General features: G+C 45.2%; 2 protein-coding genes across 3 annotated transcripts in view; one reads left to right on the top strand and one right to left on the bottom strand.

The window, feature by feature from the left end:
• Nucleotides 1–981: 981 nt before the first annotated feature.
• On the bottom strand, nt 982–14,697 carry LOC135521063 (tyrosine-protein phosphatase non-receptor type 1-like). 2 transcript variants are annotated; one of them, XM_064946988.1, is made up of 8 exons: nt 14,499–14,697; nt 9,029–9,119; nt 8,799–8,899; nt 8,161–8,259; nt 5,017–5,154; nt 4,723–4,932; nt 2,060–2,221; nt 982–1,485 (listed from the first exon to the last, which is right to left on the bottom strand). In XM_064946988.1, the coding sequence occupies exons 1-8, from the start codon at nt 14,553–14,555 to the stop codon at nt 1,063–1,065; spliced, it is 1,281 nt and encodes a 426-aa protein (XP_064803060.1). In that variant the 5' UTR covers nt 14,556–14,697; the 3' UTR covers nt 982–1,062. The 2 variants fall into 2 exon arrangements, with proteins under 2 accessions (XP_064803060.1, XP_064803061.1); XM_064946989.1 differs by having other exon boundaries at nt 1,283–1,485; nt 1,983–2,221; nt 14,499–14,696.
• Nucleotides 14,698–21,128: 6,431 nt separating this feature from the next.
• The window catches only part of LOC135519877 (uncharacterized), a 134,555-nt gene continuing 129,882 nt past the window's right edge, over nt 21,129–25,801 (top strand). The window contains exons 1-7 of the mRNA XM_064945078.1: nt 21,129–21,333; nt 21,677–21,727; nt 21,893–22,039; nt 22,222–22,433; nt 23,088–23,186; nt 24,105–24,245; nt 24,488–24,642. Coding sequence (XP_064801150.1) covers nt 21,223–21,333; nt 21,677–21,727; nt 21,893–22,039; nt 22,222–22,433; nt 23,088–23,186; nt 24,105–24,245; nt 24,488–24,642 — 916 coding nt within the window. The 5' untranslated portion in view covers nt 21,129–21,222. The remainder of the gene's footprint in view (nt 21,334–21,676; nt 21,728–21,892; nt 22,040–22,221; nt 22,434–23,087; nt 23,187–24,104; nt 24,246–24,487; nt 24,643–25,801) is intronic.

Below are 25,801 nucleotides of genomic sequence, written 5' to 3'. Positions count from 1 at the left end.
TCTGGAAGGGTCCTAAATGAACACCATCTAAACATGTGAGTCTGGAAGGGTCCTAATTGAATACCATCTAAACATGTGAGTCTGGAAGGGTCCTAATTGAATACCATCTAAACATGTGAGTCTGGAAGGGACCTAATTGAATGCCATCTAAACATGCGAGTCTGGAAGGGTCCTAATTGAATACCATCTAAACATGTGAGTCTGGAAGGGTCCTAATTGAATACCATCTAAACATGTGAGTCTGGAAGGGTCCTAATTGAATACCATCTAAACATGTGAGTCTGGAAGGGTCCTAATTGAATACCATCTAAACATGTGAGTCTGGAAGGGTCCTAATTGAATACCATCTAAACATGTGAGTCTGGAAGGGTCCTAATTGAATGCCATCTAAACATGTGAGTCTGGAAGGGTCCTAATTGAATGCCATCTAAACATGTGAGTCTGGAAGGGTCCTAATTGAATACCATCTAAACATGTGAGTCTGGAAGGGTCCTAATTGAATGCCATCTAAACATGTGAGTCTGGAAGGGACCTAATTGAATACCATCTAAACATGTGAGTCTGGAAGGGTCCTAATTGAATGCCATCTAAACATGTGAGTCTGGAAGGGACCTAAATGAATACCATCTAAACATGTGAGTCTGGAAGGGTCCTAATTGAATACCATCTAAACATGTGAGTCTGGAAGTGTCCTAATTGAATACCATCTAAACATGTGAGTCTGGAAGGGTCCTAATTGAATGCCATCTAAACATGTGAGTCTGGAAGGGACCTAATTGAATGCCATCTAAACATGTGAGTCTGGAAGGGACCTAATTGAATGCCATCTAAACATGTGAGTCTGGAAGGGTCCTAATTGAATGCCATCTCAACAGTCTGCCCAGCACTGAAGGCCCACAGCCAGCTTCAGTGGGAGGAGTTAAGCAGACAATAGAAAGAAGCAGTAGAGGGCAATACACCTGGAGGTGTACTGACCTTGGCACCTCCGCCAGGTCCTTCTCTGAGCTGTCTGGATCTGTCCCGTCTTCTGATGTCCGGTCCTCTCTGGACAACGCCACAGGCTCAGGCTCCACACAGGGCTGGCCGTTGGGCTCTTCTGAGGGCCGACTGGGGGACGGGGGGGCGGGGGTGTCTAAAGGCCGTGGTGGGGGTAGAGGGGGCGGGGGTGTCTAAAGGCCGTGGTGGGGTGGGGGTGTCTAAAGGCCGTGGTGGGGGTAGAGGGGGGCGGGGGTGTCTAAAGGTCGTGGTGGGGGTAGAGGGGGCGGGGGTGTCTAAAGGCCGTGGTGGGGTGTGGGTGTCTAAAGGCCGTGGTGGGGGTAGAGGGGGGGCGGGGGTGTCTAAAGGTCGTGGTGGGGTGGGGGTGTCTAAAGGCCGTGGTGGGGGTAGAGGGGGGGCGGGGGTGTCAGAGAGCCACCTGGGAGGGGGGGCAGGCGGTGAATCGCATACTGTTGCTCTGTCCTCTCTGGACAGCTCTCTCTTCTGGCTCTGGACAGACAGACAGGACAGTAGTTAATGACCAACAGACAGACAGACAGGACAGTAGTTAATGACCAACAGCCACTCATACAGACAGACAGGACAGTAGTTAATGACCAACAGACAGACAGACAGACAGACAGAAAGGACAGTAGTTAATGACCAACAGACAGACAGACAGACAGACAGGACAGTAGTTAATGACCAACAGACAGACAGACAGGACAGTAGTTAATGACCAACAGCTCCCCAGACAGACAGACAGACAGACAGACAGACAGACAGACAGACAGACAGACAGACAGACAGACAGACAGACAAGTAGTTAATGAAGACACAGTTCTGCTCACCTTTCGGTTACTAGTCCAACGCTCTAACCACTAGGCTACCTGCCGCCCCAGAATGACCCTGTACAGTGTCACAACCCCCCACAACCCCCACAACTCCCATGATGCTCTTGGCTCCCTCCAGCTAACTAGGTGTGTGGTTAGGGTTAGCGGTGTTACCTGTACAGAGCAGTCTCCCATGATGCTCTTGGCTCCCTCCAGCTAACTAGGTGTGTGGTTAGGGTTAGCGGTGTTACCTGTACAGGGCAGTCTCCCATGATGCTCTTGGCTCCCTCCAGGACAGCCCTGTAGGAGAAGCGTAGCTGGTCAGGAGTCTGGATCAGACCCATCCGGTACTCTCTCATGTCCAGCAGAACTCTCAGAATGTCCACTGACGACGAGCCCTTCCTCTTGTCCATCTGGACAGGAGAGAGAGAATGACTTCACCCACAACACCAGGGACAGGAGAGAATGACTTCACCCACAACACCAGGGACAGGAGAGAGAGAGAATGACTTCACCCACGACACCAGAGACAGGAGAGAGAGAATGACTTCACCCACAACACCAGGGACAGGAGAGAGAATGACTTCACCCACAACACCAGGGACAAGAGAGAGAGAGAATGACTTCACCCACAACACCAGGGACAGGAGAGAGATAATGACTTCACCCACAACACCAGGGACAGGAGAGAGAATGACTTCACCCACAACACCAGGGACAGGGGAGAGAGAATGACTTCACCCACAACACCAGGGACAGGAGAGAGAGAGAATGACTTCACCCACAACACCAGGGACAGGAGAGAGAGAATGACTTCACCCACAACACCAGGGACAGGAGAGAGAGAGAGAATGACTTCACCCACAACACCAGGGACAGGAGAGAGAGAGAATGACTTCACCCACAACACCAGGGACAGGAGAGAGAGAATGACTTCACCCACGACACCAGGGACAGGAGAGAGAGAATGACTTCACCCACAACACCAGGGACAGGAGAGAGAGAATGACTTCACCCACAACACCAGGGACAGGAGAGAGAGAATGACTTCACCCACAACACCAGGGACAGGAGAGAGAGAATGACTTCACCCACAACACCAGGGACAAGAGAGAGAGAGAATGACTTCACCCACAACACCAGGGACAGGAGAGAGAGAATGGCTTCACCCACAACACCAGGGACAAGAGAGAATGACTTCACCCACAACACCAGGGACAGGAGAGAGAGAATGACTTCACCCACAACACCAGGGACAGGAGAGAGAGAATGGCTTCACCCACAACACCAGGGACAAGAGAGAATGACTTCACCCACAACACCAGGGACAGGAGAGAGAGAATGACTTCACCCACGACACCAGGGACAGGAGAGAGAGAATGACTTCACCCACAACACCAGGGACAGGAGAGAGAGAATGACTTCACCCACAACACCAGGGACAGGAGAGAGAGAGAATGGCTTCACCCACAACACCAGGGACAGGAGAGAGAGAATGACTTCACCCACAACACCAGGGACAGGAGAGAGAGAATGACTTCACCCACAACACCAGGGACAGGAGAGAGAGAATGACTTCACCCACGACACCAGGGACAGGAGAGAGAATGACTTCACCCACAACACCAGGGACAGGAGAGAGAGAATGACTTCACCCACAACACCAGGGACAGGAGAGAGAGAATGACTTCACCCACAACACCAGGGACAGGAGAGAGAGAATGACTTCACCCACAACACCAGGGACAGGAGAGAGAGAATGGCTTCACCCACAACACCAGGGACAGGAGAGAGAGAGAATGACTTCACCCACAACACCAGGGACAGGAGAGAGAGAATGACTTCACCCACGACACCAGGGACAAGACCGGCTGGTCTACATAATGCTGAACAGTACATTTAGCCTGGAGACACAGCCCATCTGTAAATAGCCCACCCAACTACCTCATCCCCATATTGTTATTTATTTTTGCTCCTTTTGCACCCCAGTATCTCTACCTGCACATCATCATCTGCACATCTATCACTCCAGTGTTGATGCTAAATTGTAATTATTTTATCCTCTATGGCCTATTTATTGCCTTACCTCCCTACTCTTCAACATTTCCACACACTGTACATAGATGTTTCTATTGTGTTATTGACTGTATGTTTGTTTACTCCATGTGTAACTCTTTGTTGTTGTCGCACTGCTTTGCTTTATCTTGACCAGGTCGCAGTTGTAAATGAGAACTTGTTCTCACCTGGCCTACCTGGTTAAATAAAGGGTTAGGGTTATATATATATATATATATATACATAACTGGTTAAATAAAAGGTTAGGGTTATATATATAAATACCTGGTTAAAGGGTTATATATATAAATACATGATTAAATAAAGGGTTAGGGTTATATATATATATATATATACATAACTGGTTAAATAAAAGGTTAGGGTTATATATATAAATACATGATTAAATAAAGGGTTAGGGTTATATATATATATATATATATACATAACTGGTTAAATAAAAGGTTAGGGTTATATATATAAATACATGATTAAATAAAAGGTTAGGGTTATATATATAAATACATGATTAAATAAAGGGTTAGGGTTATATATATATATATATATATATATATATATATATATATATATATATATATATATATATATATATATATATATATATATATATATATATAAATACATGGTTCAATAAAGGTGAAAAAAAAAACATAAAAATACAGTTTGACCTGGAGCTGATGTGAAACACCACGTAGTAGAGCCTTGTCCGAGACAGAATCTCCTGTATCTGTAGCGGGAACAGGCTCAATGTCCAAGGAAACCCCTGAACAGCTAGTCTACTTTCAAACCAACCTCGGGCATTCAATTACAATGTAAAAACAGGAAGTGTTGATGTTACCAGGATGAGACACGTGTCGACCAACGAGAAGGTCCCCGAGCGTCCAATCCCAGCGCTGCAGTGGACCACGGAGGGCCCGTGCTCCGGCCCCAATGAGCCAGACTCCCGCACCTTCACCAGGAAGTTGAGGAAAGAGGCCGGGGATTCTGGGACGCCAAAGTCAGGCCAGGTGGTGTAGTGAAAGTGGTATATCTCTGTGGTTCCTCCTGTCTGGATAAAAGACATGTCGTTTTATTACGGTGACTGTTGCTAACAGCAACGTCCTCATGACACACACGGAGACGAAGAGCTCACCTCTGTGTTCCTCAGCTCCAACACTCGTATGATGTAGTTGGACATGTCCTCTTCCTTCAACAGCGTCACGACAAACCCGGTGTCGGTGTAAGACAGCTGCTGTTCCTCGGCTGTAGGCCAGTACTGAGCACACTTCTCCTGTTGGGGGGGACAATACATCAGTCAGCTGTAGTACTGAGCACACTTCTCCTGTTGGGGGGGGGGACAATACATCAGTCAGCTGTAGTACTGAGCACACTTCTCCTGTTGGGGGGGAACAATACATCAGTCAGCTGTAGTACTGAGGACACTTCTCCTGTTGGGGGGGGGACAATACATCAGTCAGCTGTAGTACTGAGCACACTTCTCCTGTTGGGGGGGGGACAATACATCAGTCAGCTGTAGTACTGAGCACACTTCTCCTGTTGGGGGGGGACAATACATCAGTCAGCTGTAGTACTGAGCACACTTCTCCTGTTGGGGGGGGGACAATACATCAGTCAGCTGTAGTACTGAGCACACTTCTCCTGTTGGGGGGGGGGCAATACATCAGTCAGCTGTAGTACTGAGCACACTTCTCCTGTTGGGGGGGACAATACATCAGTCAGCTGTAGTACTGAGCACACTTCTCCTGTTGGGGGGGGGGACAATACATCAGTCAGCTGTAGTACTGAGGACACTTCTCCTGTTGGGGGGGGACAATACATCAGTCAGCTGTAGTACTGAGCACACTTCTCCTGTTGGGGGGGACAATACATCAGTCAGCTGTAGTACTGAGGACACTTCTCCTGTTGGGGGGGACAATACATCAGTCAGCTGTAGTACTGAGGACACTTCTCCTGTTGGGGGGGGGACAATACATCAGTCAGCTGTAGTACTGAGCACACTTCTCCTGTTGGGGGGGGGGGACAATACATCAGTCAGCTGTAGTACTGAGGACACTTCTCCTGTTGGGGGGGGGCAATACATCAGTCAGCTGTAGTACTGAGGACACTTCTCCTGTTGGGGGGGGACAATACATCAGTCAGCTGTAGTACTGAGGACACTTCTCCTGTTGGGGGGGGGCAATACATCAGTCAGCTGTAGTACTGAGGACACTTCTCCTGTTGGGGGGGGACAATACATCAGCCAGCTGTAGTACTGAGGACACTTCTCCTGTTGGGGGGGGCAATACATCAGTCAGCTGTAGCACTGAGGACACTTCTCCTGTTGGGGGGGGACAATACATCAGTCAGCTGTAGTACTGAGGACACTTCTCCTGTTGGGGGGGACAATACATCAGTCAGCTGTAGCACTGAGGACACTTCTCCTGTTGGGGGGGGGACAATACATCAGTCAGCTGTAGTACTGAGCACACTTCTCCTGTTGGGGGGGGACAATACATCAGTCAGCTGTAGTACTGAGGACACTTCTCCTGTTGGGGGGGGACAATACATCAGTCAGCTGTAGTACTGAGCACACTTCTCCTGTTGGGGGGGGACAATACATCAGTCAGCTGTAGTACTGAGGACACTTCTCCTGTTGGGGGGGGGGGGACAATACATCAGTCAGCTGTAGTACTGAGGACACTTCTCCTGTTGGGGGGGGGACAATACATCAGTCAGCTGTAGTACTGAGCACACTTCTCCTGTTGGGGGGGACAATACATCAGTCAGCTGTAGTACTGAGGACACTTCTCCTGTTGGGGGGGACAATACACATCAGTCAGCTGTAGTACTGAGGACACTTCTCCTGTTGGGGGGGGGGGACAATACATCAGTCAGCTGTAGTACTGAGGACACTTCTCCTGTTGGGGGGGACAATACATCAGTCAGCTGTAGTACTGAGCACACTTCTCCTGTTGGGGGGACAATACATCAGTCAGCTGTAGGGGGGGGGGGGGGCAATACATCAGTCAGCTGTAGTACTGAGGACACTTCTCCTGTTGGGGGGGGGGACAATACATCAGTCAGCTGTAGTACTGAGGACACTTCTCCTGTTGGGGGGGGACAATACATCAGTCAGCTGTAGTACTGAGCACACTTCTCCTGTTGGGGGGGGGACAATACATCAGCCAGCTGTAGTACTGAGCACACTTCTCCTGTTGGGGGGGGACAATACATCAGCCAGCTGTAGTACTGAGCACACTTCTCCTGTTGGGGGGGGACAATACATCAGTCAGCTGTAGTACTGAGCACACTTCTCCTGTTGGGGGGGGACAATACATCAGTCAGCTGTAGTACTGAGGACACTTCTCCTGTTGGGGGGGGGACAATACATCAGTCAGCTGTAGTACTGAGGACACTTCTCCTGTTTGGGGGGAGGACAACTGAGGACACTTCTCCTGTTGGGGGGGGGGACAATACATCAGTGATTATCCCAACCTGAACACCTGATGGGATGGCTAACTAGCCACTGCAGCTCCCTGGTCTATTTGTGCATAATGATCACAGCACCCTGGACAGAGATACAATGAACAGAGGGTGTGTTGGTCCACACTTGGTTGTGTGGCCTAGACTGTGGCGGAAACCTAAAGCACAGGCTTGTCTGTCAGAGAGGGACGCCAATGTACTGTAGCTACAGATCCCTTCTCTAGGATTCTGTTCAGCATTATAACATGTATATAAGCTACTTACAGATCCCTTCTCTATGATTCTGTTCAGCATTATAACATGTATGTAGGCTACTTACAGATCCCTTCTCTATGATTCTGTTCAGCATTATAACATGTATTTAGGCTACTTACAGATCCCTTCTCTATGATTCTGTTCAGCATTATAACATGTATGTAGGCTACTTACAGATCCCTTCTCTATGATTCTGTTCAGCATTATAACATGTATGTAGGCTACTTACAGATCCCTTCTCTATGATTCTGTTCAGCATTATAACATGTATTTAGGCTACTTACAGATCCCTTCTCTATGATTCTGTTCAGCATTATAACATGTATGTAGGCTACTTACAGATCCCTTCTCTATGATTCTGTTCAGCATTATAACATGTATGTAGGCTACTTACAGATCCCTTCTCTATGATTCTGTTCAGCATTATAACATGTATATAGGCTACTTACAGATCCCTTCTCTAGGATTCTGTTCAGCATTATAACATGTATGTAGGCTACTTACAGATCCCTTCTCTATGATTCTGTTCAGCATTATAACATGTATGTAGGCTACTTACAGATCCCTTCTCTATGATTCTGTTCAGCATTATAACAGCTTTGGAGTTCTGCTCCCAGACCATCAACCAGAAGTGACCGCAGGTGTTCTTCAAGGGGCCCTTTGGGAGAAAACACACTGCTTCATCACCAACTGAAACACAGACCAACCCTTCAAATGTAGATACACAATCCTTAGTACATGTTGAGTGAAAATCTCATTTCAGTGATCAGTACAGAATGAATGGAAATGTCTGAGCTACTTGTATGTACTGACCTGAGACAGAATGTAGGTTCTTTGGGCTTCGTCCACCGTGACTAGACTACTTATATGTACTGACCTGAGACAGAATGTAGGCTCTTTGGGCTTCGTCCACCGTGACTAGACTACTTATATGTACTGACCTGAGACAGAATGTAGGTTCTTTGGGCTTCGTCCACCGTGACTAGACTACTTATATGTACTGACCTGAGACAGAATGTAGGTTCTTTGGGCTTCGTCCACCATGACTAGACTACTTATATGTACTGACCTGAGACAGAATGTAGGTTCTTTGGGCTTCGTCCACCGTGACTAGACTACTTATATGTACTGACCTGAGACAGAATGTAGGTTCTTTGGGCTTCGTCCACCGTGACTAGACTACTTATATGTACTGACCTGAGACAGAATGTAGGTTCTTTGGGCTTCCTCCACTGTGACTAGACTTGCATTGATGTAGTCATTTTCAGAGTTTTCAAGTTTAACGCGACTGTGATCATCTGAAACCAGATATATTTAAATGTGTAAATTAAAACTATTTGCGAATCGTCAAGGTGTAAACATTCATCACACTGATGACTAGTGTAGCGTACTTCATGAATGATAGTTGCACAGACAAAAATACTTACAGGGACTGACATCTCGATATCGGTTTCGATTCTGATTCTCTGGAAGTTTTGCCACCTTATACGAATAGTCGCTGGCTTGGTTTCGGATTTCCTGAGAAAGAATCAGAACAAAGACCAGCCAGCGACTGTGAATATGACTTTCATTGAAATGTGTACAGGTCTGATCTACAGCAACTACCAGCAGACATCTGCAGTAAGAGCACGAACAAACAGGTTATCAACTTCAGAGAAAGGCTTACTACTGGCTACTGGGTATAACCCTGTCTCCTACCCCTAGCCTAGAACCTCTATAACCCTGTCTCCTAGCCTAGAACCTCTATAACCCTGTCTCCTAGCCCTAGCCTAGAACCTCTATAACCCTGTCTCCTAGCCTAGAACCTCTATAACCCTGTCTCCTAGCCCTAGCCTAGAACCTCTATAACCCTGTCTCCTATCCCTAGAACCTCTATAACCCTGTCTCCTATCCCTAGAACCTCTATAACCCTGTCTCATATCCCTAGCCTAGAACCTCTATAACCCTGTCTCCTAGCCTAGAACCTCTATAACCCTGTCTCCTATCCCTAGAACCTCTATAACCCTGTCTCCTAGCCCTAGAACATCTATAAGCCTGTCTCCTATCCCTAGAACCTCTATAACCCTGTCTCCTATCCCTAGAACATCTATAAGCCTGTCTCCTATCCCTAGAACCTCTATAACCCTGTCTCCTATCCCTAGAACATCTATAAGCCTGTCTCCTATCCCTAGCCTAGAACCTCTATAACCCTGTCTCCTATCCCTAGAACATCTATAAGCCTGTCTCCTATCCCTAGAACCTCTATAACCCTGTCTCCTATCCCTAGAACATCTATAAGCCTGTCTCCTATCCCTAGCCTAGAACCTCTATAAGCCTGTCTCCTATCCCTAGCCTAGAACCTCTATAACCCTGTCTCCTAGCCTAGAACCTCTATAACCCTGTCTCCTAGCCTAGAACCTCTATAACCCTGTCTCATATCCCTAGCCTAGAACCTCTATAACCCTGTCTCCTAGCCTAGAACCTCTATAACCCTGTCTCCTAGCCCTAGCCTAGAACCTCTATAACCCTGTCTCCTATCCCTAGAACCTCTATAACCCTGTCTCCTATCCCTAGAACCTCTATAACCCTGTCTCATATCCCTAGCCTAGAACCTCTATAACCCTGTCTCCTAGCCTAGAACCTCTATAACCCTGTCTCCTATCCCTAGAACCTCTATAACCCTGTCTCCTAGCCCTAGAACATCTATAAGCCTGTCTCCTGTCTCCTATCCCTAGAACCTCTATAACCCTGTCTCCTATCCCTAGAACATCTATAAGCCTGTCTCCTATCCCTAGAACCTCTATAACCCTGTCTCCTATCCCTAGAACATCTATAAGCCTGTCTCCTATCCCTAGAACCTCTATAACCCTGTCTCCTATCCCTAGAACATCTATAAGCCTGTCTCCTATCCCTAGCCTAGAACCTCTATAACCCTGTCTCCTATCCCTAGAACATCTATAAGCCTGTCTCCTATCCCTAGCCTAGAACCTCTATAAGCCTGTCTCCTATCCCTAGCCTAGAACCTCTATAACCCTGTCTCCTAGCCTAGAACCTCTATAACCCTGTCTCCTAGCCTAGAACCTCTATAACCCTGTCTCATATCCCTAGCCTAGAACCTCTATAACCCTGTCTCCTAGCCTAGAACCTCTATAACCCTGTCTCCTAGCCTAGAACCTCTATAACCCTGTCTCCTATCCCTAGCCTAGAACCTATATAACCCTGTCTCCTAGCCTAGAACCTCTATAACCCTGTCTCCTAGCCTAGAACCTCTATAACCCTGTCTCATATCCCTAGCCTAGAACCTCTATAACCCCGTCTCCTAGCCTAGAACCTCTATAACCCTGTCTCCTAGCCTAGAACCTCTATAACCCTTTCTCCTATCCCTAGCCTAGAACCTCTATAACCCTGTCTCCTAGCCTAGAACCTCTATAACCCTGTCTCCCATCCCTAGCCTAGAACCTTTATAACCCTGTCTCCTAGCCTAGAACCTCTATAACCCTGTCTCCTAGCCTAGAACCTCTATAACCCTGTCTCCTAGCCTAGAACCTTTATAACCCTGTCTCCTAGCCTAGAACCCTGTCTCCTATCCCTAGCCTAGAACCTCTATAACCCTGTCTCCTAGCCTAGAACCTCTATAACCCTGTCTCCTAGCCTAGAACCTCTATAACCCTGTCTCCTAGCCTAGAACCTCTATAACCCTGTCTCCTAGCCTAGAAACCTGCCTCCTATCCCTAGCCTAGAACCTTTATAACCCTGTCTCCTAGCCTAGAAACCTGCCTCCTATCCCTAGCCTAGAACCTCTATAACCCTGTCTCCTAGCCTAGAAACCTGCCTCCTATCCCTAGCCTAGAACCTCTATAACCCTGTCTCCTAGCCTAGAACCTCTATAACCCTGCTACTATAATACTAAAAGTAATGTTATTGGCCTCAACAGGCCCAACACTGGATTTTACTACATTGTAATGGAATGTAGGCAGAAGGATTATAGTCCTCATAATGAAAACAGCTACTAGGATAACATTGTAATCGTCCTCGTAATGAAAACAGCTACTAGGATAACATTGTAATCGTCCTCGTAATGAAAACAGCTACTAGGATAACATTGTAATCGTCCTCATAATGAAAACAGCTACTAGGATAACATTGTAATCGTCCTCGTAATGAAAACAGCTACTAGGATAACATTGTAATGGAATGTAGGCAGAAGGATTATAGTCCTCGTAATGAAAACAGCTACTAGGATAACATTGTAATGGAATGTAGGCAGAAGGATTATAGTCCTCGTAATGAAAACAGCTACTAGGATAACATTGTAATGGAATGTAGGCAGAAGGATTATAGTCCTCGTAATGAAAACAGCTACTAGGATAACATTGTAATCGTCCTCATAATGAAAACAGCTACTAGGATAACATTGTAATGGTCCTCGTAATGAAAACAGCTACTAGGATAACATTGTAATCGTCCTCGTAATGAAAACAGCTACTAGGATTACATTGTAATCGTCCTCGTAATGAAAACAGCTACTAGGATTACATTGTAATCGTCCTCGTAATGAAAACAGCTACTAGGATTACATTGTAATCGTCCTCGTAATGAAAACAGCTACTAGGATTACATTGTAATCGTCCTCGTAATGAAAACAGCTACTAGGATAACATTGTAATCGTCCTCGTAATGAAAACAGCTACTAGGATAACATTGTAATCGTCCTCATAATGAAAACAGCTACTAGGATAACATTGTAATCGTCCTCGTAATGAAAACAGCTACTAGGATAACATTGTAATGGAATGTAGGCAGAAGGATTATAGTCCTCGTAATGAAAACAGCTACTAGGATAACATTGTAATGGAATGTAGGCAGAAGGATTATAGTCCTCGTAATGAAAACAGCTACTAGGATAACATTGTAATGGAATGTAGGCAGAAGGATTATAGTCCTCATAATGAAAACAGCTACTAGGATAACATTGTAATCGTCCTCATAATGAAAACAGCTACTAGGATAACATTGTAATGGTCCTCATAATGAAAACAGCTACTAGGATAACATTGTAATCGTCCTCGTAATGAAAACAGCTACTAGGATTACATTGTAATCGTCCTCGTAATGAAAACAGCTACTAGGATTACATTGTAATCGTCCTCGTAATGAAAACAGCTACTAGGATTACATTGTAATCGTCCTCGTAATGAAAACAGCTACTAGGATTACATTGTAATCGTCCTCGTAATGAAAACAGCTACTAGGATAACATTGTAATCGTCCTCGTAATGAAAACAGCTACTAGGATTACATTGTAATCGTCCTCGTAATGAAAACAGCTACTAGGATAACATTGTAATCAACTCACATCCATGATTCTTCACATGTACATATCCATTTTACATGCTTGAAGATCAAATGTTGCCATTATTGATCATAACATCAGAAATCAGCGATTCAGAAAGATTTTTGGCTCCATTCTTTCAATTATTTGAATAATTCAACATCTTTATATATCTGGTTCGTCTGGCTCATGTGGTTGTTAATTCTACATCACTATGAACATTTTTGGGCATTCACAGGTATGGTCCTGTGAAATTGTCCAATAAGACCCCATAGAGTTGTTGGGCGGCCATATTGGGAAAAGGCTTCTATGAGGTTAATGTGTGAACTGTGATGGCCCTGTGAATACAATCCCTTTAAAACCCTGTTCTCGCTGTGTGTGTGTACTGTGATGGCCCTGTGAATAAAATCCCTTTAAAACCCTGTTCTCACTGTGTGTGTGTGTGTGTGTGTGTGTACTGTGATGGCCCTGTGAATAAAATCCCTTTAAAACCCTGTTCTCGCTGTGTGTGTGTACTGTGATGGCCCTGTAAATACAAATCCCTTTAAAACCCTGTTCTAGCTGTGTGTGTGTACTGTGATGGCCCTGTAAATACAAATCCCTTTAAAACCCTGTTCTAGCTGTGTGTGTGTACTGTGATGGCCCTGTAAATACAAATCCCTTTAAAACCCTGTTCTCACTGTGTGTGTGTAACTTGGTGATTCTATAACCAAAGTCACATTTCAAAAACATAGCTACCCCATTACAATGGCACCTTTGTGGGCGATTTTTAAACAACAGTTTGGTGTTGGTGCTTTCAAAGTTACATTACATATATAATTGGAAAGGTAATTTCATGACCTTTCAGAACCACTTGTAAAATAGGGTTTCCTTTTTCAAAGCCATTTATACAAGTCATTCTGATATGAACACTAGAGGTCTGTTGACATGAACATTATGAAAATGTGTCTTTCCAATAAGCTTTCCAATTATCTACGATTAAAGGGTATAAGTGAGCAATACCTTGTTGTATACTGACATTGTTGGTCATAGTAAAATAAAACTAACTGTAATAACACACAGAAGGCTACTGTTGCTGCACAACGATCACATATTTTTCAACTCTAGGGATATAAAACTCAAACATGAACTATAACACTCTCATAATAACTACAACTAGAAAACAGGACTGTGTGTTCCTTGTGGCCGAGAAAGGTAGTTATAGAGGCTGTTGTTAACTTGAGCTCCAGACATCCACTTCGCTGTAAATCTGCCCAGTTTCCTAGATACGGCAGCACATGCGCGCGCACATATTATTTCAGGAAGTGTTTGCGACTTCTCAGAAACAGGCGAGCCAGCTAATGTTGATGCACGTTTTCCGGAAGTCTGACTCTTGTCCTGTGAAGCTTAGTTTATCTTTCAGGATGAACACCAGTTTAACTAGTATTATCCATTCAATATACCGTTAAAATGACATAGTTTGGTGCTAGCTAGTATGATGGGATAATGTGCATAATTGCTAGCTAGTAACCGGGCAGCTAGCTAGCAACATAACTAACCTTAGCTAGGTTAGCAACCGAAAATTACACATTGAATGCCCAACTTACATTATAAAGGTTTTGCCACTGCCCAGACGAATCTATTTCCTCAAACCGTTGATCCATTTTGGTATTGATATTTCTGTCTTGTGAATATAGCCTGAATGTTATCGTTGTCAACGGTGAGTTAGCTGGCTAGCCCCAACTGACAGCCATCTACCGCGGAGAGTCAGCCGACTGTGTGGGGGATCTACGTCATCTCCACCAGACCTCTTTGCATGACGGATGGTTCACCTCGTCAGGGGTCTGGGGGTTGCCCAAACTCTGGTCCTGGGTGCACGTTTTGGTTGTTGCTCTCTAACGCAACACAGCTGATTCAAATAATCAAAGCTTAATTATGAGTTGGTTATTTTAATCAGCCCAAAACGGACACACAGGACAGAGTTTGGGAAACCACCAGAACCCTGAAGAGGAGAACTATCCGTCATGTTGGCGTCGGTTCTGTGACACCATTGGAAGGACGGCACCTGTGGGAGGAGTGTGGGAGATTATTAAAAGGATGAGTGGGGTCAGAAGGGAGTGGGATTATCCAGTGTTGACGAGTGGGAAGGATGTGGCAGTAACAGCTGAGGAGAAAGCAGAGATGATGGCCAAAGTGTTTGTCTCAGTGCATAGCTCTGCAAATTTGTCAGAGGAGACGGAGCATCGTGGAGTGCTGGATAGGAGGGAGGATGTAAATTATGTGTTGAATGCCCATGACAGAGGTGAAAAGGGCAATAGGTAAGGCTGGGTTAACTTCACCTGGGAAAGATGAGGTGTGCTATATTATGTTGGCCCATGTTAGTGATAAGGTATTGGTGTTGTACAACAGAGTGTATGGGGGGAGGGGGCTACCAGGCAGTTGGAAGGAGGCAGTAGTGGTACCAATTTGGAAGCCAGGGAAGGACCCAACGAGGTAAACAAGCTATTGGTCAATAGCCTTAACATCACATGTATGTAAGATTATGGAGGGTATGAAAATGGAGAGGCTAACTTACTTCCTGGAGAGCAGGGGGTTAGTATCGCTACATCAGAGTGGATTCAGGAAGGGGAGGGGAACTATGGACCCAGTGCTTACTTCCTGGAGAGCAGGGGGTTAGTATCGCTACATCAGAGTGGATTCAGGAAGGGGAGGGGAACTATGGACCCAGTGCTTACTTCCTGGAGAGCAGTGGGTTAGTATCGCCACATCAGAGTGGATTCAGGAAGGGGAGGGGAACTATGGACCCAGTGCTTACTTCCTGGAGAGCAGTGGGTTAGTATCGCCACATCAGAGTGGATTCAGGGAGGGGAACTATGGACCCAGTGCTTTGCGTAGAAGCAGAGGTCAGGAAGGCTCAGGTGAACAAGGAGACTGTTGTAGCTGTATTTTTTTGATGTGGAGAAGGTGTATGATGTGGAAACAGGGTTTGTAAATTAAACTTGATATGACGGGGGTCGGAGGAAGAACATACAACTGGATAAAGGATTTCCTGTTTGGAAGGTCTATCCAAGTGAGGTTGGGGAAGTCTCTCCGGCAGCTACCTTGTGGATAATGGTACACCACAGGGCAGCGTGATTAGTCCTCTGTTGTTCTCAGTCACGATCAATGATGTTTACTCTCAGGCACAGACGGATATGGGGGTCGTTATTTGCAGATGACGGGGCCTTATGGAAGAGAGGAATCATATGTAGTGGGGTGTTTCGTACGTCCCTAGTGGCTGCACAGGTGGAGATGGGGGGGGGGGGGGAATGCCATTGCAGATTAGGAGACAGCAGCTGGCAATGAATTATTGGGTCAGGTTACAGGGACATGGGGTATCTCATCCTGCGAAAGGGATTTTACATTCATGCTGGGAACATGAGCGAAGACAGAACACAAGCTTTGGGTGGGTGGGTAATACCCAGGCGAAGGAGATGGGACTGTTTGGAAGGGAGTTTAGCCCAACGGTAGGTATTCCTGTAAATACACCATGGCTCCTCCCACCTCCAATAGTAGATCTAGAAGTGGTGGAGAGACGACAGAAAGATAGGGAGGGTGTTGATCCATCTGGAGAGACTACGGAAGGATAGGGAGGGTGTTGATCCATCTGGAGAGACTACGGAAAGATAGGGAGGGTGTTGATCCATCTGGAGAGACTACGGAAAGATAGGGAGGGTGTTGATCCATCTGGAGACACTACAGAAAGATAGGGAGGGTGTTGATCCATCTGGAGAGACTACAGAAAGATAGGGAGGGTGTTGATCCATCTGGAGAGACTACAGAAAGATAGGGAGGGTGTTGCTCCATCTGATTGGAGAGACAACAGAAAGATAGGGAGGGTGTTGATCCATCTGATTGGAGAGACAACAGAAAGATAGGGAGGGTGTTGATCCATCTGGAGAGACTACAGAAAGATAGGGAGGGTGTTGATCCATCTGGAGAGACTACGGAAAGATAGGGAGGGTGTTGATCCATCTGGAGAGACTACGGAAAGATAGGGAGGGTGTTGATCCATCTGGAGACACTACAGAAAGATAGGGAGGGTGTAGATCCATCTGGAGAGACTACAGAAAGATAGGGAGGGTGTTGATCCATCTGGAGAGACTACAGAAAGATAGGGAGGGTGTTGATCCTTCTGGATAGACTACAGAAAGATAGGGAGGGTGTTGATCCATCTGATTGGAGAGACAACAGAAAGATAGGGAGGGTGTTGATCCATCTGGAGAGATTACAGAAAGATAGGGAGGGTGATGATCCATCTGATTGGAGAGACTACAGAAAGATAGGGAGGGTGTTGATCCATCTGATTGGACTACAGAAAGATAGGGAGGGTGTTGATCCATCTGATTGGACTACAGAGAGATAGGGAGGGTGTTGAACCATCTGATTAGAGAGACTACAGGAAGATAAGGAGGGTGTTGAACCATCTGATTAGAGAGACTACAGGAAGATAGGGAGGGTGTTGATCCATCTGATTGGTTTAAGAGACATCTGTATACTGTGTATCAGGATGTTGTGGCCATTTACACAGATGGTTTTAAAGATCCAAGGACAGGAAGTTCTGGGTCAGCGTTTGTAGAGCAGGAATATGGGGTGAAAGTCAGGAAACATAGTACAGATCTGGCTGTATATACGGTGGAGATGACGGCCGTACTGTTGACCTTGCAGATCATCTGGCTGTATATACGGTGGAGATGGCGGCCGTACTGTTGACCTTGCAGATCATCTGGCTGTATATACGGAGGAGATGACGGCCGTACTGTTGACCTTGCAGATCATCTGGCTGTATATACGGAGGAGATGGCGGCCGTACTGTTGACCTTGCAGATCATCTGGCTGTATATACGGAGGAGATGACGGCCGTACTGTTGACCTTGCAGATCATCTGGCTGTATATACGGAGGAGATGACGGCCGTACTGTTGACCTTGCAGATCATCTGGCTGTATATACGGAGGAGATGGCGGCCGTACTGTTGACCTTGCAGATCATCTGGCTGTATATACGGAGGAGATGGCGGCCGTACTGTTGACCTTGCAGATCATCTGGCTGTATATACGGAGGAGATGACGGCCGTACTGTTGACCTTGCAGATCATCTGGCTGTATATACGGAGGAGATGACGGCCGTACTGTTGACCTTGCAGATCATCTGGCTGTATATACGGAGGAGATGGCGGCCGTACTGTTGACCTTGCAGATCATCTGGCTGTATATACGGAGGAGATGGCGGCCGTACTGTTGACCTTGCAGATCATCTGGCTGTATATACGGAGGAGATGGCGGCCGTACTGTTGACCTTGCAGATCATCTGGCTGTATATACGGAGGAGATGGCGGCCGTACTGTTGACCTTGCAGATCATCTGGCTGTATATACGGAGGAGATGGCGGCCGTACTGTTGACCTTGCAGATCATCTGGCTGTATATACGGAGGAGATGATGGACATACTGTCGACCTTGCAGTGGGTGGAGGATGGTATACCAGAAAGAGTAGTTATTTGCTCTGATTCATATGTGTTAAGGAGTTTCAAGTCCTTTATATCACGTATCAGATAAGACCTGCTTTATGAGTTGCCACAAACCCATGGCAGGAGTGTATACAGATCATATTTACATGGGTCCCAGCTCATGTAGGAGTGGAGGGGAACGAGGCAGTTGATGTACTGGCTAAACAAGCACTAAGTAGTGGGGATGTGGATGTACTGGCTAAACAAGCACTAAGTAGTGGGGATGTTGATGTACTGGCTAAACAAGCACTAAGTAGTGGGGATGTTGATGTACTGGCTAAATAAGCACTAAGTAGTGGGGATGTTGATGTACTGGCTAAACAAGCACTAAGTAGTGGGGATGTTGATGCACTGGCTAAACAAGCACTAAGTAGTGGGGATGTTGATGTACTGGCTAAACAAGCACTAAGTAGTGGGGATGTTGATGTACTGGCTAAACAAGCACTAAGTAGTGGGGATGTTGATGTGGTAGTTTCAATGAGCAAAGCAGAGGTTAAAAGCCTGATATGTACGTTGATGGTGCAGAGATGGCAGGAGCAGTGGAATAGAGATAGGGCAGGAATTTATTTCAAGTACAGAGGAACGTTGTGGAGGGGAGAAAGGCAGGTAGGGATAGAAGAGAGGAGGCTATATTTACAAGATTAAGGGTGGGACACAGCCAGTTGAATACGACCTTATATGTGAAATGAAAACATCCAACAGGAAAATGTGAGTATTGCCAGGAAACAGAGACAGTGGAGCATGTATTGATACAGTGTGGACATTATTGGAGGGAAAGAGAGAGGATGAGCTCAAGTATGAGGGCGGAGGGGGGGGGGGGGTACAGGAAATTAGTTTAAAGAGTATATTGAGTTGAACATCATTCGATATAGTCTCAAATAGTTTTTTTTTTAAGAGCAACGGGGCTGGCAGGTCGGATTTAGTTTCTCCCCGTCTCTGTCATACACTCCAGTACAATAGGTGGCGGTAATGCACCATAACATTGGATGCCAACAGCCGATAAACCCCACCGAAGAAGTTAGCTAAACCCTGAAATACGCATGAGCTCTTGCTCAGCCTGTGCACAGAAGAAAACGAAATAAACTCAGCAAAAAAGGAACATCCCTTTTGCAGGACCCTGTGTTTCAAAGATAATTTGTAAAAAAATCCAAATAACTTCACAGATCTTCATTGTAAAGGGTTTAAACACTGTTTTCCATGCTTGTTCAATGAACAATAAACAATTAATGAACATGCACCTGTGGAACGGTCGTTAAGACACTAACAGCTTACAGACGGTATGCAATTAAGGTCACAGTTATGAAAACTTAGGACACTAAAGAGACCTTTCTACTGACTCTGGAAAAACATCAAAAGAAAGATGCCCAGGGTTCCTGCTCATCTGTGTGAACGTGCCTTAGGCCTGCTGCAAGGAGGCATGAGCACTGCAGATGTGGCCAGGGCAATAAATTGCAATGTCCGTACTGTGAGACGCCTAAGACAGCGCTACAGGGAGACAGGACGGACAGCTGATTGTCCTCGCAGTGGCAGACCACTTGTAACAACACCTGAATAGGATCCGTACATCCGAACATCACACCTGCAGGACAGGTACAGGATGGCAACAACTGCCCGAGTTACACCAGGAACACATAATCCCTCCATCAGTGCTCAGACTGTCCGCAATAGGCTGAGAGAGGCTGGACTGAGGGCTTGTACGCCTGTTGTAAGGCAGGTCCTCACCAGACATCACCGGCAACAACGTCACCTATGGGCACAAACCCACCGTCGCTGGACCAGACAGGACTGGCAAAAAGTGCTCTTCACTGACGAGTCGAGGTTTTGTCTCACCAGGGGTGATGGTCGGATTCGCGTTTATTGTCAAAGGAGTGAGCGTTACACCGAGGCCTGAGGTGGAGGGTCCGTCATGGTCTGGGGCGGTGTGTCACAGCATCATTGGACTGAGCTTGTTGTCATTGCAGGTAATCTCAACGCTGTGCGTTACAGGGAAGACATCCTCCTCCCTCATGTGGTACCCTTCCTGCAGGCTCATCCTGACATGAACCTCCAGCATGACAATGCCACCAGCCATACTGCTCGTTCTGTGTGTGATTTCCTGAAAGACAGGAATGTCAGTGTTCTGCCATGGCCAGCAAAGAGCCTGGATCTCAATCCCATTGAGCAGATCTGGGACCTGTTGGATTGGAGGGTGAGGGCTGGGACCATTCCCCCAGAAATGTCTGGGAACTTGCAGGTGCCTTGGTGGAAGAGTGGGGTAACATCTCACAGCAAGAACTGGCACATCTGTGCTGTCCATAAGGAGTAGATGCACTGCAGTACTTAATGCAGCTGGTGGCCACGCCAGATACTGACTGTTACTTTTGATTTTGACCCCCCCCCCTTTGTTCAGGGACACATTATGCCATTGCTGTTAGTCACATGTCTGTGGAACTTGTTCAGTTTATGTCTCAGTTGTTGAATCTTGCTATGTTCATATAAATATTTACACATGTTAAGTTTGCTGAAAATAAACTTATTTTTTTTGCTGAGTTTAGTTGTATTGATTAAGGTTTTAAATTAGTACTAAAGACTGGCACCCATAACCAGTGAAGTTTCTTTACAGATTGTACATTAGTTTAGCGTTGCTACAATCTCTTGATTGAATCTAACAAATACAAGTGTTTTTACGCCTCTTTGTGGTCACCATGTGAAGTGTGAACACTAGGAGCCGAGGCCACGTGACAGCAGCATCCGTTCTGAGAAGGAGAGGCTCAGTGGGGGAAAGAACTTAACTACTAAAATAAACATGTTTGTGGCTCGTAGCATTGCAGCAGATCACAAAGATCTAATCCACGATGTTTCCTACGATTTTCACGGCCGGAGAATGGCAACGTGTTCAAGTGACCAAAGTGTCAAGGTAAAAAAAGAAACTAGTGAGCTAAGCTAACTAGCTAGTAGCAGGCTAGCTTGCTTGCTAACTCTTTACCTTATTGATATTAAACTAAACAGCTAATTCAGCAAACAAATGAACTGCAGCTAGCTAGTTTACTCGATTAATATTACCCACTTTTAGAGAAAAGTAATTCACTGATAATATTTGCAGTTTTAAAACAGTTAGCTAGCTAACGTTAACTAAGCTAACTAGCTAGTTTGCAAGCCATGCAGCTAGCTTGCTATGCTAGCTAGGATGTAAACAAAGTGCCCAGACTGTAACCACAGCTTGCTTTAGTGAACCATTGTCAATGTTCTGCATCCTTCAGGTTTGGGACAAGAGTGAAAGTGGGGAGTGGCACTGCACTGCCAGCTGGAAGGCAAGTCGGTTTTTATTTCTTACACTCCAAGATTTAAAAGTGTGTTTTAAAGTTTTTGCTTTGAATTGTAGCTAGATCCTCTCCCGTTTTGAAAGGACTTTCTTTGCTTATTCAATCCTGAAATGGTCTGTAGAATGAAGGTTTGTTATTGACTGGTCTTTGCAGACACACAGCGGGTCAGTATGGAGGGTGACATGGGCCCACCCTGAGTTTGGACAGGTGCTGGCCTCCTGCTCCTTTGACCGAACAGCCGCTGTGTGGGAGGAGATAGTTGGGGAGTCTAATGACAAACAGAAGGGGCAGAGCCACTGGGTAAGACTCCTGGACATTCAGCTACGAGCCTGGTCTCACACATATTTATATTCTCCTGCCGATGTTGTACCAGGCTATTATCCAGCCACTGCTGTGAGGTGATTCTTTGACCCAAGTTATTAGGTCAAAGAGACGTGTGCCTTGGTGGGCAGTATCGGGCAACAAACTCTCATTCTGCTTAGATAAAGAGGACGACTCTGGTGGACAGCAGGACGTCGGTGACGGACGTGAAGTTTGCTCCTAAACACATGGGTCTGATGCTGACCACGTGCTCAGCAGACGGGGTGGTGAGGGTCTACGAGGCTCCAGACGTGATGAACCTCAGCCAGTGGTCCCTGCAGCACGAGATCTCCTGTAAACTCAGCTGCTCCTGTATCTCCTGGAACCCCTCCAGGTCAGCTTCACTGAGTCCATAGATTTAGGCCCAATTCACTCCAGGTGAAACCAGTCAGTGATTTTTAAGATTAATATCACTTTATTTGTCAATTGTTTATATTGTGAATTTTGCTTTGATGAACCAATGGCAGTGTTGATTGTACACTGCACACACTGTAACACCCCTGTGTTACATTCTCTATGGCATTGGGTATTCAACTCTGACCCTACGAGGTCCAGAGCCTGCTGGTTTTCTGTTCTACCTGATAATTAATTGCACCCACCTGGTGTCCCCGGTCTAAATTAAGAGGGGAACAGTGAGAAAATGCAGTGACACTGGCTTCGAGGTCCAGAGTTGAGTTTGAGGGCTGTAGAGTTTCTCAAGATGTTACTTGAGTGTTCCACTGCTGTGAAAATGCATTTGGAGCTCTCCTTCAGCTGTAGATACTAATGGGCTATTGTATTGATGCCTATGAACATGTTACCTAGTTTAATAACTGTCTATTTATCAACAGCTGTAGGTACTGATGGGCTATTGTATTGATGCCTATGAACATGTTACCTAGTTTAATAACTGTCTATTTATCAGCAGCTGTAGATACTGATGGGCTATTGTATTGATGCCTGTGAACATGTTACCTAGTTTAATAACTGTCTATCATTGTCTCCTTAGTTCTCGCGCCCACCCTCCCATGATAGCAGTGGGAAGTGATGACAGCAACGTGATGTACGGTGGGAAGGTTCAGATCTACGAGTACAATGAAAACACTAGGTCAGTCCTATTACATTATTAGTACAATGAAAACACTAGGTCAGTCCTAATACATTATTAGTACAATGAAAACACTAGGTCAGTCCTATTACATTATTAGTACAATGAAAACACTAGGTCAGTCCTATTACATTATTAGTACAATGAAAACACTAGGTCAGTCCTATTACATTATTAGTACAATGAAAACACTAGGTCAGTCCTATTACATTATTAGTACAATGAAAACACTAGGTCAGTCCTATTACATTATTAGAACAATGAAAACACTAGGTCAGTCCTATTACATTATTAGTACAATGAAAACACTAGGTCAGTCCTATTACATTATTAGTACAATGAAAACACTAGGTCAGTCCTATTACCTGGCTATTACATTATTAGTACAATGAAAACACTAGGTCAGTCCTATTACATTATTAGTACAATGAAAACACTAGGTCAGTCCTATTACATTATTAGTACAATGAAAACACTAGGTCAGTCCTATTACATTATTAGAACAATGAAAACACTAGGTCAGTCCTATTACATTATTAGTACAATGAAAACACTAGGTCAGTCCTATTACATTATTAGTACAATGAAAACACTAGGTCAGTCCTATTACATTATTAGTACAATGAAAACACTATGTCAGTTCTATTACATTATTAGTACAATGAAAACACTAGGTCAGTCCTATTACATTATTAGTACAATGAAAACACTAGGTCAGTCCTATTACCTTGTGACATACAGGTGGAGCAGGTGGTTACATGAACCCCCAGTTCCCTTGGGAGTAATAAAGCTTCTCTATTGTATTATGTTGTAGTCGTTGTATGTTCTCGTGTTATTCAAGTCTGGTCTTTTAGTTCACGTTATCGTGTTGTCAGAGACTCCTCTACTTTAAGAGGGGACGTCTCTGTCTTTGATCAGGAAATATGCCAAAGCCGAGACATTGATGACGGTGACTGATGCCGTGCACGACATCGCCTTCTCCCCTAACCTGGGGCGGTCCTTCCACGTGCTCGCCATAGCAACCAAAGATGTTCGGATCTTTAAGTTGGTACCTTTGCGGTGAGTGTATCAATGGCGATTTTTTTATATTTTTATATTTTTTTAAATATATATATATTTACACTTTTTACTAACGTTTTCTGACTTCTAGGAGTACATATTGCGTTTTCTAATAGATATTAGCTGTACATATATTTTTTAGACTTGCTGTATTGTCTAAGTAGCAGATCACAGCCGTTCAGAGCCTGTACCGTGTCCATATATTATATTGACCTGTTCTGCATCTCTCTCTCGTCTGACAGTAAGGAGAGCAGCTCAACAGGCCCTACTAAATTTGAGGTTCAGATCGTGGCCCAGTTCGACAACCACAACTCCCAGGTGTGGAGAGTCTCCTGGAACATCACTAGCACCTTGCTGGCCTCCTCGGGAGACGACGGCTGTGTCCGACTCTGGAAAGGTGATCTATCTAGAATAGACTGGAAGGCTGTGTCCGACTCTGGAAAGGTGATCTATCTAGTATAGACTGGAAGGTGATCTATCTAGTATAGACTGGAAGGTGATCTATCTAGTATAGACTGGAAGGTGATCTATCTAGTATAGACTGGAAGGTGATCTATCTAGTATAGACTGGAAGGTGATATATCTAGTATAGACTGGAAGGTGATCTATCTAGTATAGACTGAAAGGTGATCTATCTAGTATAGACTGAAAAGGCTGTGTCCCACTCTGGGAAGGTGATCTATCTAGTATAGACTGGAAGGTGATCTATCTAGTATAGACTGAAAGGTGATCTATCTAGTATAGACTGAAAGGTGATCTATCTAGTATAGACTGGAAGGTGATCTATCTAGTATAGACTGGAAGGTGATCTATCTAGTATAGACTGGAAGGTGATCTATCTAGTATAGACTGGAAGGTGATCTATCTAGTATAGACTGGAAGGTGATCTATCTAGTATAGACTGGAAGGTGATCTATCTAGTATAGACTGGAAGGTGATCTATCTAGTATAGACTGGAAGGTGATCTATCTAGTATAGACTGGAAGGTGATCTATCTAGTATAGACTGGAAGGTGATCTATCTAGTATAGACTGGAAGGTGATCTATCTAGTATAGACTGGAAGGTGATCTATCTAGTATAGACTGGAAGGTGATCTATCTAGTATAGACTGGAAGGTGATCTATCTAGTATAGACTGGAAGGTGATCTATCTAGTATAGACTGAAAGGTGATCTATCTAGTATAGACTGAAAAGGCTGTGTCCCACTCTGGGAAGGTGATCTATCTAGTATAGACTGGAAGGTGATCTATCTAGTATAGACTGAAAGGTGATCTATCTAGTATAGACTGAAAGGTGATCTATCTAGTATAGACTGGAAGGTGATCTATCTAGTATAGACTGGAAGGTGATCTATCTAGTATAGACTGGAAGGTGATCTATCTAGTATAGACTGGAAGGTGATCTATCTAGTATAGACTGGAAGGTGATCTATCTAGTATAGACTGGAAGGTGATCTATCTAGTATAGACTGGAAGGTGATCTATCTAGTATAGACTGGAAGGTGATCTATCTAGTATAGACTGGAAGGTGATCTATCTAGTATAGACTGGAAGGT

The sequence above is a fragment of the Oncorhynchus masou genome, chromosome 29, assembly GCF_036934945.1.
Source record: "Oncorhynchus masou masou isolate Uvic2021 chromosome 29, UVic_Omas_1.1, whole genome shotgun sequence".
In the NCBI taxonomy this organism is placed as follows: Eukaryota; Metazoa; Chordata; class Actinopteri; order Salmoniformes; family Salmonidae; genus Oncorhynchus; species Oncorhynchus masou.
Note: the sequence above shows the minus strand (reverse complement) of the source record. Positions and strands in the feature narration are given on the sequence as shown.

Bases quoted from the DNA above. Each gene is read 5' to 3' on its own strand.
- LOC135521063 (XM_064946988.1), bottom strand. From the start codon at position 14,555: ATGGATCAACGGTTTGAGGAAATAGATTCGTCTGGGCAGTGGCAAAAC. The intron at 9,120-14,498 runs GTAAGTTGGGCA...ATTCTTTCTCAG, and splicing joins AGTGGCAAAACCTTTATAAT to GAAATCCGAAACCAAGCCAG. The intron at 2,222-4,722 runs GTAACATCAACA...TCTCCTGTCCAG, and splicing joins TCGACACGTGTCTCATCCTG to ATGGACAAGAGGAAGGGCTC.